The sequence below is a fragment of the Merops nubicus genome, unplaced genomic scaffold, assembly GCF_000691845.1.
Source record: "Merops nubicus isolate BGI_N331 unplaced genomic scaffold, ASM69184v1 scaffold5259, whole genome shotgun sequence".
Lineage (NCBI taxonomy): Eukaryota > Metazoa > Chordata > Aves > Coraciiformes > Meropidae > Merops > Merops nubicus.
Window position 1 is genome coordinate 12,207 of NW_008631544.1, and position 13,259 is coordinate 25,465.

Genomic DNA, 13,259 nt, shown 5'->3' on the forward strand with positions numbered 1-13,259 from the left:
TACAGCAGAAGCGTATTTAGTTTGGTATAAAAAATGTTCTTTGTACTTGCAAATGTTTTCCTATAGAAATATGAGAAACAGAATGGTAATCCTATACTGGGTAAGGATTTCCACTCAAGATCCACATAAATGGTTTATTTAAACATCACAGTGACTGATTAATGTGTTCACATTTACAGCTTTCCTTTAGCTTTCTTTTCGTCAGGTAGCAACTCTTCTTCAGAGCAGGACTTACCTTGTATTGGAAATCAAAGTATGAGAAAAATCTGTTTTCTTCTTAGATAGACTCTTGTGTTCAGTTTTCTTGTTAGAGCAAACTTGTCATTGATGTGACCTCAGACTGCCAACAGACTAAAAGCAAGGAGCAGAGGGAAGAGAGCAGGTCTATAGCTTGTAGACAGAATGTTTGGCAAGTAGCAGCTAAAATTATAAATGGTGTGATCTAGCAATACCATTATGGTACTATTTGCTTTACCAGGACTGCCCCATGCAAGATTTCAGGTTGAGATCTCAGACTGTATGTTTACTTTTAAGAATTTGAGAAAATCAAATGGCATTGTGTTAAATACTTCTAGTTTAGTGATTCATGCCTGAATAAAACACGGACTTATAAAGTACATAATCAGCCAAACCCTCGAGCTTGAAAAGCACCATTGACTAGCAATTAACTGCTAGAACAGACAGTGATGCTGTTGCATTTTAAGATGACTGCCCCACCAAAAAGAAAGTACAGTCCATGTCTGACTGCCCAGACTTTGAGCCTCGGAGAGTTCTATAGGCCAGGTGCTCAGCTTTTATTTTGCATTTTTGAGTTTCCATTGTAGCTTTTCAGTGAACACACTGCTCTTTCAACAGGTACTGCAATGGCTGCAGGAGTTTTGCTGCAAAATGAACTACCGTATTCTTCGTTGCTAGAGAGCAGTCTGTATCTTGCAAAAATGAGTTCAGGTAATAATTTTTCTCTGATATGCCATTCATCAAAAGTGTTTAGAGAAATTTGGGAGGAAAAATATTCTCCACAGAAAATGGAAAACCTCAGAAATACTATCCCCAATTATAAACCTAACATGTCTATAACAAACTCAAACTGCATTACTTTATCATCACCATGATGTGTTAATTTGTTGGGCTTTTCTCAGTATGTACCTTTCATATTGTCAGATCTCTTAAATGAAACAATGTGATTTTAGGTCTCTAAAAATACAAACATGCTTTGAACAAAGCTTCCCTTTCTCATAAATTATTTACACTCTTGTAGTATATGTCATTCATTCTTACTATTTTGTGTGAGTACTTGCAAATCCTGATAGATTCAAAATTCCGCAGGAAAATAATGTTGTGCAGCATTTTATTTTGCTGATCTCTGGCTCCACTGTCTTTTGGTATATACTGAAAAAAGTTTCTGGGAAGAGAAGAAGAAAAAGAATTAAATACAAGAAAGCAATATAATTAATAACAAAACATTTTTCATGGATACAGGTAGGACTTGAAATAGCCTTATTAATCTCCTTTCTTTTCCACTCAGTCCCCCAAATAAAAACCTATTTAAGTATTTCCTCACCTCCTGATATCAGTTTTATTATTGAATTAGTGTAGTCAGAGTTTTGAGACAACAGGTAGCAGGGTCAGGTCGTCCTTTCCTTTTGTCACACATCACTGCTGATGTTTCAGGCCTGGTATCTACAGGAAACCTGACCACATACCCTTCAGACTGGAGTGCAGTATTGAGAATTCAGTCACACTGCTCAGTACCTAGAGGAAACAGTAGATTTTGGCTTGATGAATTTTTCTTGGAAGAGACCTTATGCAAATTCCCCTGTAAGAGTTACTGAGTTTTTGTTACAAGAAGAAAAATAGACTGAAGGTGGTATATATCTTTAGGAAAATGCAATGGGATTAATTTGCTTGTTGAACACAGTAATGGTGGGTTTTCTTGATTTCCCCAGTCTTTCCCTTTAAATTACACTCTAATGTGCAGACAGTGGGATGGGGGTTTGGGGTTTATTTTGGTTGGTTGGTTGGTTGTTTTTTTGTTTGTTTGTTTGGTTTTTTTTAGTATTGCTATAGTCTGTTCTACACATAGTTGCATGAGAATTTTGTGCTTTTGAGAGGATTGCAATCTTTCTGCTCAGCTCATTTACTCTTTCTCAGCACTATGGAAGTAAAGTGGGAGGCAATTTGCCACTTAATATCTACCTTCAAAAGCCTAAAGTGTTCAACTGATACATCTCCTCCCCATAATCTGCTTTATCTCAGTCTGTAGGGCTAACAGCTTTGCTTAGTAAAAAAGCTGTGCCTTGAAAAAAAAGAAGCCTTTTGTTTTGAGTAACAAAATGTGTTTTGTTGGAAGATATGAATGGTCCAGAGCGAACAGCCTAGGATTCATCGTGTACTGAACCATTTCAGTAGGAACACACTAATCCAAATCATTGCAGAGCTAATGATGCATTTTGGAGGAACTAAATGGAGGAGAAGAGGTGGTTGTGGAACGTTAAACCAAGAGGTGGGGGAGTATAATGTGTGTACTTACAGATTTTTCAGGAAGGAGAGCCTCCAGCTATATTTTGATTGTTCATTTGAATCTTGTATTTTGTGTCTGAGCAAGTTCTGAATCCCTATCATTTACAACTAACCGAATACATTGTTTATTGAAAAAGTTTCGCTTGTTCCCAGTCCGATTTCAAAATTATCTACTTGAAATGCAACTGTTTCCATCAAGCAGCAGAACAGTTTGTCCCAACCTGACTCAATTCCTATAGAAAGGAGCAGCCCCTTGGATAACTGGCAGCAGTGCCTTCATTGTTAGTTACTATGGAGACAGCTCAGCCCATGCTGATGAGCTGCTGGAGCGTGCGGGAGGATGCACAGAGCTCCCCAACTTCAGTGCCGAGCAACTTGAATTTCCATAAAGGACGTCCTCAGCACCCTTCCTAGACAGTAGCTGGGGCTGCTCAGTCATGCAGGGTTCACCCCGAAGACGTTCGGCAGTGAGTATTTTTAGCAACTTTTTCCAGGGTCGGAGGCATTCTTCCTCTGATCCCCTTCTTTGTGTGGTCCAGAGGCGCCGGAGCTCGGTTGTAGAGGTGCTTTCATCAGCGACTCGACGGGTTATGGTGGCAGTATCATCTCTGAGCCCTGAGGAGCTGTATCCAGGTTTTCCTGAAAAAAAAAGTAAAGTACTTTTCATTAAGGCTTTTGGCAGTTCTTGGTGTTTTCTTGGTACTGCATTAATGTAATTTTGTTCTGTTAACTATATTTTAAATGTATGCATAAAATAATGGCTTTCAAATTTTCTCCCCTGTGTATTTTGTTCACTGATTCCTTATTCAAGGGTTAATGTTTGTATTTCTCTCTCTTAACAGCTCACTTAGAAAGAACAGATAATACAGAAATACATGTTTACACATGCACCAAGTATACAGCTAAATATTTTCAGTTTCAGGTGGAAGAGGACACTGACATTTGTTTCAGTTGCAAAGGATAACACATGCATTTGACTTGATCAGAAAAAACAAAGTAACTGTAAGAAAATACAATTTCTGCAGTAATACAAAAAACTTCTTCCCCTTGTCATCCTTACTTTGAGATTGTGCTGAAAAAGGAGCATTAAATCTATATTCCATGTATTTATGCTGTTTGTAATGTCATCAGTTTAAGCTTGAACGGGTAGTTTTATAAGGTGGAGATGAATTTCTAAGCTTCCTTTTGCCTGTGTTCTAGGAAGTTCGAGGCGTCCAACAGCAAAATACACAAAAGTAGGGGAGAGCCTTCGCCACGTCATCCCTGGTCACATGCAGTGCTCAATAGCGTGTGGTGGACGTGCCTGCAAGTACGAAAACCCAGCTCGATGGAGTGACCAGGAGCAAGCCATTAAAGGGCTCTACTCTTCTTGGTAATTAGCAGCATTTACTCTTACTAAATGTAGCTGCATTGGTTCTGTTTATTAAATGAGAGAATTCAAAGGAAAACAGTGAGGGTTTTTTTTAATATCAACCACTGCTAAGTATAAAATGTAACAATAGCTTGGTTCAAAATTTCAGCTTAACGGTAAACTATAATGGCCATTTTGCATGGCCCAGTAAAGATGTTGGAAGATTTCTGGTGACTTGCAATGAGTTTGATTCAGATGCAAAAGAATAAATATGTATCTGTCATGAATTATAAAAATCCCTATTCTGGGTTATAAACAGTTCTTGTGAAGGTTTAAAATGCAAATTAGTTAAAATGTGTCCATAACAGCATTTAGAAGTAAAAATATTTATTGAGGATGAAATAGGGTAAGTTGCATGTCCAAAGCATATTCATATGTTCATATGTGCTACACATATGAAATGTATCTTCACATTCTTACTGATTTTTTTTGTAACAGCAAATGCTATTCAGAAGTATACCAACTTTAAAGGGCCAAACAAAGATCTGAGAATAGTTTTCTATTCAAAGGCATTTTTTTTAATAAGTCAATTAGCCTGACATTTAAACAGCTCCAGTAATGGACTTCTGGTACGTTGTGTCTGTATCAGCTTAACAAGATATAGCACTAATGCTATATAATAGTAGATCTTTTTGAAAAATCATTTCTAGTTAATCAGCAAGGTATTTCTGTCTGTCTTGAATATAACAGGATATTCTTGTTTTGATAGATTCATGCTCAGGAAGTTATTAATAACAACATTCTTATCTACTTTTCTCAGGATAACAGATAACATACTGGCTATGGCTCGACCTTCAACGGAATTAATTGAAAAATACAACATTATTAAACAATTTGAAAGGTAACAAATGTGGTCATTATTTATTGTAGGTATTACTAGTGTGATTCCTGATCCATTTTCTCTTTCAACATTGATTTGAGTTGTTGGTAAAGGTTCTCTCGTTTTAACAGTATACAGGTGAAAATCTATTCCCCACTAAGAATAAATGTGTGTTTCAGAGAATAAGGGCTAAATGAGATTTTTGGCTATGTATAATACTTTGACTCATCTATTCCTTCCTTAAGATGTGGCATAAAAACTGTAATTAACCTTCAGCGTCCGGGGGAGCATGCGAGCTGTGGGAATCCACTGGAACAAGAAAGTGGCTTCACTTACCTTCCTGAAGCTTTTATGGAGGCTGGAAGTGAGTTCACTCCTGCTGCTGTTCCTCATGAATTATTCATTTTGGCACTTAGAGATATTTGTACTTGAATTCTTTTGTGTTAAAAGCAGCTATGTAAGAGTCATTGCACAAAACGGGATGTAAACATGAAACTTGGCAAATACAATAATGAGTAAGTAACACATTGTTGAAGATCATATATATATGTAGAGTGAGTTGCAGGGTTTATGTTCAGGTGTCTGGAATAAAGAGAGGACAACAGCTAGATAAAAAGTTTTCTTTTTCATCTGAGTTCACAAGTATATAAAACGTCAATGGTGTTTCAAATTCTGGTACTATTCATGTTTTAACTAGAGTATAAAAGGTTGTATCATTTGAGAAGATTTGTATTGACAGTGTTTTTGTATTTTCATACTATGGTGACATAAGAAAAAGTGCCTTTCTGTAAGAAACAGTTTTTGACTGAAGAAATGCTTTTATTTCTGAAAAGAAAAAAATTGCCCTCTACTTATATATAGCTCAGTAGTTTTTGTATGAATCACTCAGTTTTGTTATACCTTTTACATTCTAGCTGAACTTGAGTTTGACAGATCTTTGCAAGCTTCCTGTATTTATCAAATTCCAATAGCAATCACACACTGAAATGGGAAAATAATCTTGCAAACAATATGTACTCAGATTCCATTATGCAATTTTAGTACTATCATTTAGTATTAGTCATCTGTCCTCTGCATAAAGTGCTGAAAATGTTACATTTGCTACATCAGAAAATAACTTTCATTTCTTTTTATTTAAGTTTATTTTTATAACTTTGGATGGAAGGATTATGGAGTGGCATCTCTCACTACTATACTTGACATGGTCAAAGTCATGGCTTTCGCCTTGCAGGAAGGGAGGGTTGCTGTTCATTGTCATGCAGGACTTGGTCGGACAGGTATGTGCTCTACTACAAGATGAACAGAATTGTTTTTCTAAAAATGCAAACAAGTCTCTGGTTATAAATTATTAATGATGTGCTTAGAGTCTATATGATTGCAAGATGTACATCTATAAATTGGTTAAAAGTGCTAAACAAACATGTGCAAATGAGATGAATGGCTAGAGGAGATCAGTTTTAGTATATTAAAACCAGAAACCTGTAAGATTAGAAAATTTTTGAATCAGCATCATAATTCCCTGTTACATTCAAATAGGACAGCTAGACGGAAAAATTCATCTAGTACACTTATGTTGGCCAATATTATATATTTACAAAGCTTCCTCTCATTGTTAGATAGGGTAGATTTGATGGAGCACCTAAAGTTTCACTTCCTTCTTTCAAGACCTTTTTGCCTATGTCCTGGAGAAGCCACCATTTCTTCCATGTTTGCAAACGATGGAACTCCTAGAAATGTTGTGGTGGGAAACTAGCTCTCACTGAAAGTGTAGTAAGAATGGATTTACTATCTTGTGTTCAACAAATGCAATTATTTTGCCCCTGGACTTGGCACTAGGGAAGCCACAGCTTGCATGCGGGGTTCAGTTTTGGGTGCCACAGGATAACAAAGACCTTGGTGGGCTGGAGCAGGTCCAGAGAACAGCAAGAAGGCTGGTAAGGGGTCTGGGGAACATGTCTTCTGAGACATGTCTGTGATCATTTAGTCTGAAGAAGAGGAAGCTGAGGAGAGACCACCTTGCTCTCTATAGCTTCTTGAAAGGAGGTTGGAGGGAGGTGGGGGTTGGTCTCTTCTCCCAAGTAACTCACAGTAGGACAAGAAGCAGTGGGCTTAAGTTGTGCCAGGGGAGGTTTAGGTTGCATATGAGAAAGAATTTCTTGAGTACAAGAGTGGTGAGGCATTGGAGCAGCCTGACAGGGAGGTGGTGGAGTCCCCATCCCTGGAGATGTTCTGAAAGCATGTAGACATGGTACTTCGTGACATGGTTTAGTGTTCATAGTAGTGTTGGACTGATGGCTGGACTTGATGGTCTAGGAGTTCTTTTCCAACCTTAATGATTCTATGGTTCTGTGGTTCTATGAACAATAATAGATAACAGCATCATGTAATAGGGGCATAAAGGCTGTATCTTTACCAGTATTGATTTTTATCTCATAGTTCCACTAATTATTAGTATTAGTGTGATAATTTTTTCAGCTAATGCTTATCTTTGTATTTTCCAGGCGTTCTAATAGCTTGCTACTTGGTTTTTGCAACCAGAATGAGTTCTGATCAAGCAATTCTTTTTGTCAGAGCAAAAAGACCTAATTCTATTCAGACTAGAGGGCAGTTGTTATGCATCAGAGAATTCACTCAGTTTTTGGTTCCTCTGAGAAATGTCTTTGCATGCTGTGAGCCCAAGGCACACACAGTGACGCTGTCCCAGTACCTGACCCGTCAGAGACATCTGCTCCATGGTTATGAGAGTAGGCATCTCAAACATGTACCAAAACTTATTCATCTGGTTTGCAAATTGTTGCTGGACTTGGCTGAAAACAGACAAGTGGTAGAGGCAGAATTGCTAGATATACCAGATTTCTCAGCTGAAATTGAGAAGACTGTTTCTCAGTGGGTATCCACACAGCTAGATGGAGAGCTCTCAAGGCAGGACAGTGATACATCAGAGTCCTCCAACAACCACTCATCCACTTTCGAGACCCAGGATTCTCTTTGCTCCCTGGGACATGAATGTGATCCTCTTTGGAAAAGAAGGAACGTCGAATGCCTTCAGCCTCTTACTTATCTGAGGAGGCGTCTAAGTTACAGTGAGTCAGATTTAAGGAGAACCGAATTTCTTTTAGAACAAGGAGAAACTGCATGGACAGTGCCTGCTCAGATATTACTGTGCAACAAACTTAAGCAGAACAGTGGTGAGGAGTGTCCTGCTGCAGGTGAAAAAAAGCCACAGTTGGATTTAAACAAAGAAACATTAGTGCGTAATACGTGCATCTTCTGGAGTCAAGGTAAATTTAATCTGTATGGACAAAAGGATGGAGCATCGCTTTATCACAGAAGGGACTCTACCAGAGAAGTACAACGCAGCAGAACCTTTTCTTCAGGTCTAGCATCTATGCACAATGCCAAGGAACCCAGGCACAATTTTACCAGTAAGGTCTGTCATAAAAATGACTGCAAGACTGATATGTGTAGCAGAAGAGCCTATGTCTCTGAGGACTCTGATTCTTCTTCTTCTTCTAAAGTGAACTTTTCCATTGGATATGAAAGCCAAGGTAACAAAGATGTGTCAGAGTCAATTCCACACATTGTTCTGCAGTCAGAATTAAGTTTGGAGGCCCGAAGAGTTTTGGCAGGAAAAGCACTTGCAGATATAAATGAATTTCTTGGAGAGGATGAAGTGAAGCAGAAAGTAGAAATGTGGCAGGTAATTTGAAACTTGATTCAATGTTATGGGCTCTGCGTATTTTACCTGGGTTAATTCCTAGAATGACCAAAATGCCCCCACATACTCTGAAATGACACATCTGGACACCAGTTTATACTGTGCTTGAGTAAATGGTTCTATTTCAGTTATGGGCCACTTATTTCAAAAGCAAGAAAAATGCACCTACAAATTTTGCTCTCTAGCAAGAGGTTAAAACATTGTTTCTGGTTGCATTCATTCATTTTACTAACTAGTGAAAATTGATGCAATTAACTGTGGTTGTAACTTGGCTGCTGGTAGCATAAAAATACTATGGATTTTAAGGTGGAGCTGGTGTTGTTTTTAATCAGTGCTTTCTCAGACCTAAACAGAGGATCCTGTGTGTAAAAGAATTTAGTAGAAGCTCAACTGCTTATCCTCAAACCCAAATCCTTGTAACAACATTTGCTTTGAAGTTGGAATCCAGAGCTAGTTTATTCTAGTAGAGAACTGGGTGTTTCTGAGCTGGGTTGTTTATTTCATCCTTCTGTTTTCAAGAATCATTTGCATTACTGATGATCAATGTTGACGCTTTGGAAAAAAACAAGAAATATGGGGGCTTTAAACTCCTAAGCTGTCTGGTTTTTACACTGGAACGTAAGCAGCCAAGTACTGCTACAAAAAGAGAATGATGGCAAAGGTAAATAGGTGATGCATTTTCAGTTTTGTTTCTTGTATTTTTTAAGAAAGAACTGAATTCTCGAGATGGAGCTTGGGACAAAATCTGTACAGAGAGAGATCCTTTTATCCTCTGTAGCTTGATGTGGTCCTGGATAGAGCAGCTGAGAGAACCTGTTATATCCAAAGATGATATCGACATGCTGGCAAGAAATTCCACAGAGTCACAGGATGCACTTTACTTACTGAGAAAGGTAGATACTGTCCATGTCAATTCGTTCTTTAACTGCCAAGTACGTTTTATTCATGTCTGTTAAACTATTCATTTATGACCTTCAGGCAATGGAATTGCACTTTAAAAAGGCAGCTTCAGTCTCTTTAAAAATCAGAATGATTACTTCTGTATTGAATAGTATGACCTGTAATCAATACTAAGATGATGAATATTAGAAGAAAAATACCAGATACTATGTTTGAACACCATTCATGAGAAGCTCAGCTTCAGCATGTTTCCTTGCAAATTCTGCAGCTTGAGATTCAAAGACAAAACTGAGAAACGTTTTTTCTCTGTGGCTCAATGTATGGCTCTTGTTAGTGTCACATCTGGCAGCTGTGCTTAATGGTTGTCATGTCAGTAGTGTAACCATCTGAAACTGTCAGCTTTGGAAGAGCTGGGACAAGGTATAGGAAGAATTTACCAGTTCATAGGATCAGAAACCAGGCAAAATTCCGCTACATAAGTCAGAAGTGTAGCTCTCTGTGTTTTGATGTGCCTATGAAAAACGGGTACTTCTGATCCAAACTCTTTAATTGTGCTTTCCTCAAAGGGCTAGATGTGAGGTGGATAAATTAAAAAAATTCTCTACTCGTGATCTCTGAATTACACAAATTCGTTTCTTAGTTCTTCAGGAATTATTTGTTTCTGAAGTATTTATGGAGAAAATAGGGCCCCTTTTAACACCTCCAAATATCCAAGAATACAGCTTCTCATCAATAGGTGGTCAGAACTTTATGTGCAGTCACCATCTTCATGATATGACATTCAGACTTCCCAAGTTCATCTAAAACCATGATGTTTCTTCATGAAGTGTTCTTCCACTCTGTCAGACTTTTAACTTTCTATTTGTATTAAATAATAATAAAAAATAACTTCTTGACACCTGTAATAAGTGAATGGGAAGGGAGCAATAATTTTTTTTTTTTAAATTTAAAAATATTAATTCTGTCGTACCTTATCCTGTATTATTTTAGAATCACAGAATGACTGTTGGCAGGGACCTCTGGATGCCTTCTAGTCCAACCACCCTGTTCAAACCAGTCAGCTAGAGCAGGTTGCTTGCATGATAGATGCTTCAGTCTCTTAATTATCTTTGTGGTCCCTCACTAAAATTATTCTAGTATGTCAATGTCGTCCTTGTGTACCAAGGAACTCGGAGCTGGACCCAGCATTCCAAATGTCACCTCCATTGATCTGCTGGCAACTCTGAGTCTAATACAGCCCAGGATGCTCTTAAGCTGCCTTTACCTCAAGGGCCTGTTGCTGGCTCATGTTCAGCTCTGTGTGCACTGGGACACGCAGCTTCTTTCCTGCGCTTCAGCCAGTCAGGCCCCTATATGTGCTGGTGTGTATTTTGCTGCTCTTTTCAGAAATCCCTCAAGTTTTAATTTGTCACTGTTGACCTGCCAGTGTGGAGATCTGCCTTCTTTGGAAATGGGATGGAAACTAAGAGCCACAAAGATACTGCTGCTCCCTTTGTACCTCCTTGCTAGTGCCTCTCCTGGTGTTTTTTTGTCCTTTGCAAGCTTCTTTTAATGGTGAAGAAGACTTGGTAGGACAGAGAGAAATGCAGGTCATCCTATGTTAATTGGAGAAAGAGCCCTAAACATACATACCATTGTGGGCTGAAAAGATCAGATCTCACTTTTTTGGTGCCAATTCACATGAATGCTACAGTTCATGTTGAGTACCATGAAAAATAAGTCTCCAGACACACACCTGACCTAGAAGTTTCCAAAGCAGTTTGTTGTAAGAGAAGAGTTTCTCCCATCATGACTGAAATAATTACGTAGAGGTTCTTTAGGCCTGTGAAAATTCCTTCCCCAACTCCTACACCTGAACGTTTCAATGCAGGAAGATATTTAAACAGCAATTAACAAAAACTGAAAGGGAATTGTTTTTCATGAAAATATTTCTTCTAATGAGCCACTTTTACCCACCAGGAACAGTGTCAGACCATCCTTTGTATTTTACACTGTGTGGTGAACTTGCAAATGCTACCAGCTGATGTGGAGGAGGCCTTACTTGCTCGTGCTATTAAAGCTTTCACTAAGGCAAGTAACCATTTGTCCTTGACATAGTATTTCTTTGTTTTAAATCACAAAGGGTGAATCAACAGAGCAGGCCTCTGTGGGCAAAGTTAAGGCAATTTCTTCATACTTACATACTCATACTTACCTGTTTCAGAGTTTACATTTTATAATAATCAGCCTACATAAAGGGGAGGAATTATTCTTGACAAAATTAAATTCTGTCCCTACAGCCTTAATTCTTTCATCTCATTTTTCTAACTCTGAATCACTACTAATTCATAGACTTGTTCAAATTAGGGAAAAGGTGATTTTTAAGTGGTAAGAAAAATTAGTCACTCAGAGTAACTTACCAGAAGGCTTTAGTAAATTCTATACTACTTTGGAGTCTTTCCATCAAATTAAATAGTTTTCTGAAATTACATGGCAATTCAGTTATGTTTCAGGGTCTTAATATGGGATGTGTATACATAACTTCTGCTTTTGGTATCATTTACTAACAGTGAGAGGTTAAGCTTGCTATGGCTCGGCTCAGAGCTGCGTGCTTCTTAGCTGCATCAGTGGAAATTATTTGAACAGAACATTTGTCATACTGCTTCCTAGTCTCTGGTAAATCCACAGACATCTCACCTGTTAAAACAATCATGACTTTTCTCCTTCCACTAATTTGTTTTAATGTCTATTCAACATAAAACTGAAAATACTTAGCATTAAGCACATTCTTTCTTTGATGCATCTTAAAACTATTTTTTTAAAAAAATGTTGGTTGTCTGCTTTGCATTTTGCTGTATAACACCTATTTAACAGATGAAAAATTTCTCCCTTTTATTAGACAAGCTTCGATTCTGAAAATGGACCATATGTTTACAGTACCTTGAAAAAAGTATTTAAACAAACACTGGAAGAAAAAAGAAAAAGGCTTAGGGAAGGAACAGAGAATCCCTCTTGATTTCTGCACAGCTATGCTGAAGAATTAGACGGGCCTAGCAAATTATTTTGCTTTTTCCAGCTACTGTATTTTGTGCTCTCTGGCATGATTTACCTAACTTCAGGTAAAAGTAGTTATTAACAAAGCATTTAATTTTTTTAGAGGGTGTTTTAGTGAAAATTGTTCTGTTTGGACTGTCCCAGAGAACAGCACCTGTGTGACTGCTGCAGCATTTGGTTTCATATGCTTTTATCTGTGAACTGTTCTCTTGTTTGCAAATGTATTTATTGATTTAGAAACCTCTGTCACTGGCAAGCAACATGATGCTCAATTACATGACTGCTATAAGTTCAGTGCCATTGTACACAAAGATTTAACAGATTAAGATTTATGTGTTACATATGTTTACATTAATGTTACTTGATTTTACTTTGCAGAAAATAAATATTGACTGAACTAATTAAACTCCTTTTCCTTTTAGAAATTTTAAAATAAGATAGAGTAATAATGAACAGCATTTGTGGTCTACTATTGGCAGCAGGTAATTTTTTTCTTTTAGATACCTTAATTGTCACCAATTTGTTTCTAAAAGGTGTTGCAGTAGAGAAATATATTAAGTGTATTGAGTTATCAGGGCCTTAATTTACATGTCTTTGGCTAAGAAAGCTTTAAAGTGATTTTAACAGAAAATCGATTTTGGCATTTTAAGTGCTTGGAAGAAGAGTAAAATTTTACCTTATTTGTAAAACTTCTATAGATTTTACTGGAAGTGAGAAAACAATTATCCAACCTTAGTAAGGGTATCGTCATTCCATCTGTAATTATGTTTATCAAAAATTTGCATAAATAGGTGTAACGTAATAATACTAAAAATGAATCAATGAAAATCTTATTATTTGTAAGACACTTTGCAGAG

At 37.5% G+C, this 13,259-nt stretch overlaps 1 protein-coding gene across 2 annotated transcripts; it reads left to right on the top strand.

Annotated features, from left to right (window-relative positions):
* The first annotated feature begins 863 nt into the window (after positions 1 to 863).
* PTPDC1 (protein tyrosine phosphatase domain containing 1) lies at positions 864 to 12,364 on the top strand. 2 transcript variants are annotated; one of them, XM_008947590.1, is made up of 9 exons: positions 864 to 948; positions 3,721 to 3,892; positions 4,692 to 4,772; positions 4,997 to 5,115; positions 5,891 to 6,028; positions 7,253 to 8,451; positions 9,177 to 9,362; positions 11,329 to 11,439; positions 12,248 to 12,364. In XM_008947590.1, the coding sequence occupies exons 1-9, from the start codon at positions 864 to 866 to the stop codon at positions 12,362 to 12,364; spliced, it is 2,208 nt and encodes a 735-aa protein (XP_008945838.1). The 2 variants fall into 2 exon arrangements, with proteins under 2 accessions (XP_008945838.1, XP_008945837.1); XM_008947589.1 differs by lacking the exon at positions 864 to 948 and adding an exon at positions 2,948 to 3,171.
* Positions 12,365 to 13,259: the final 895 nt, after the last annotated feature.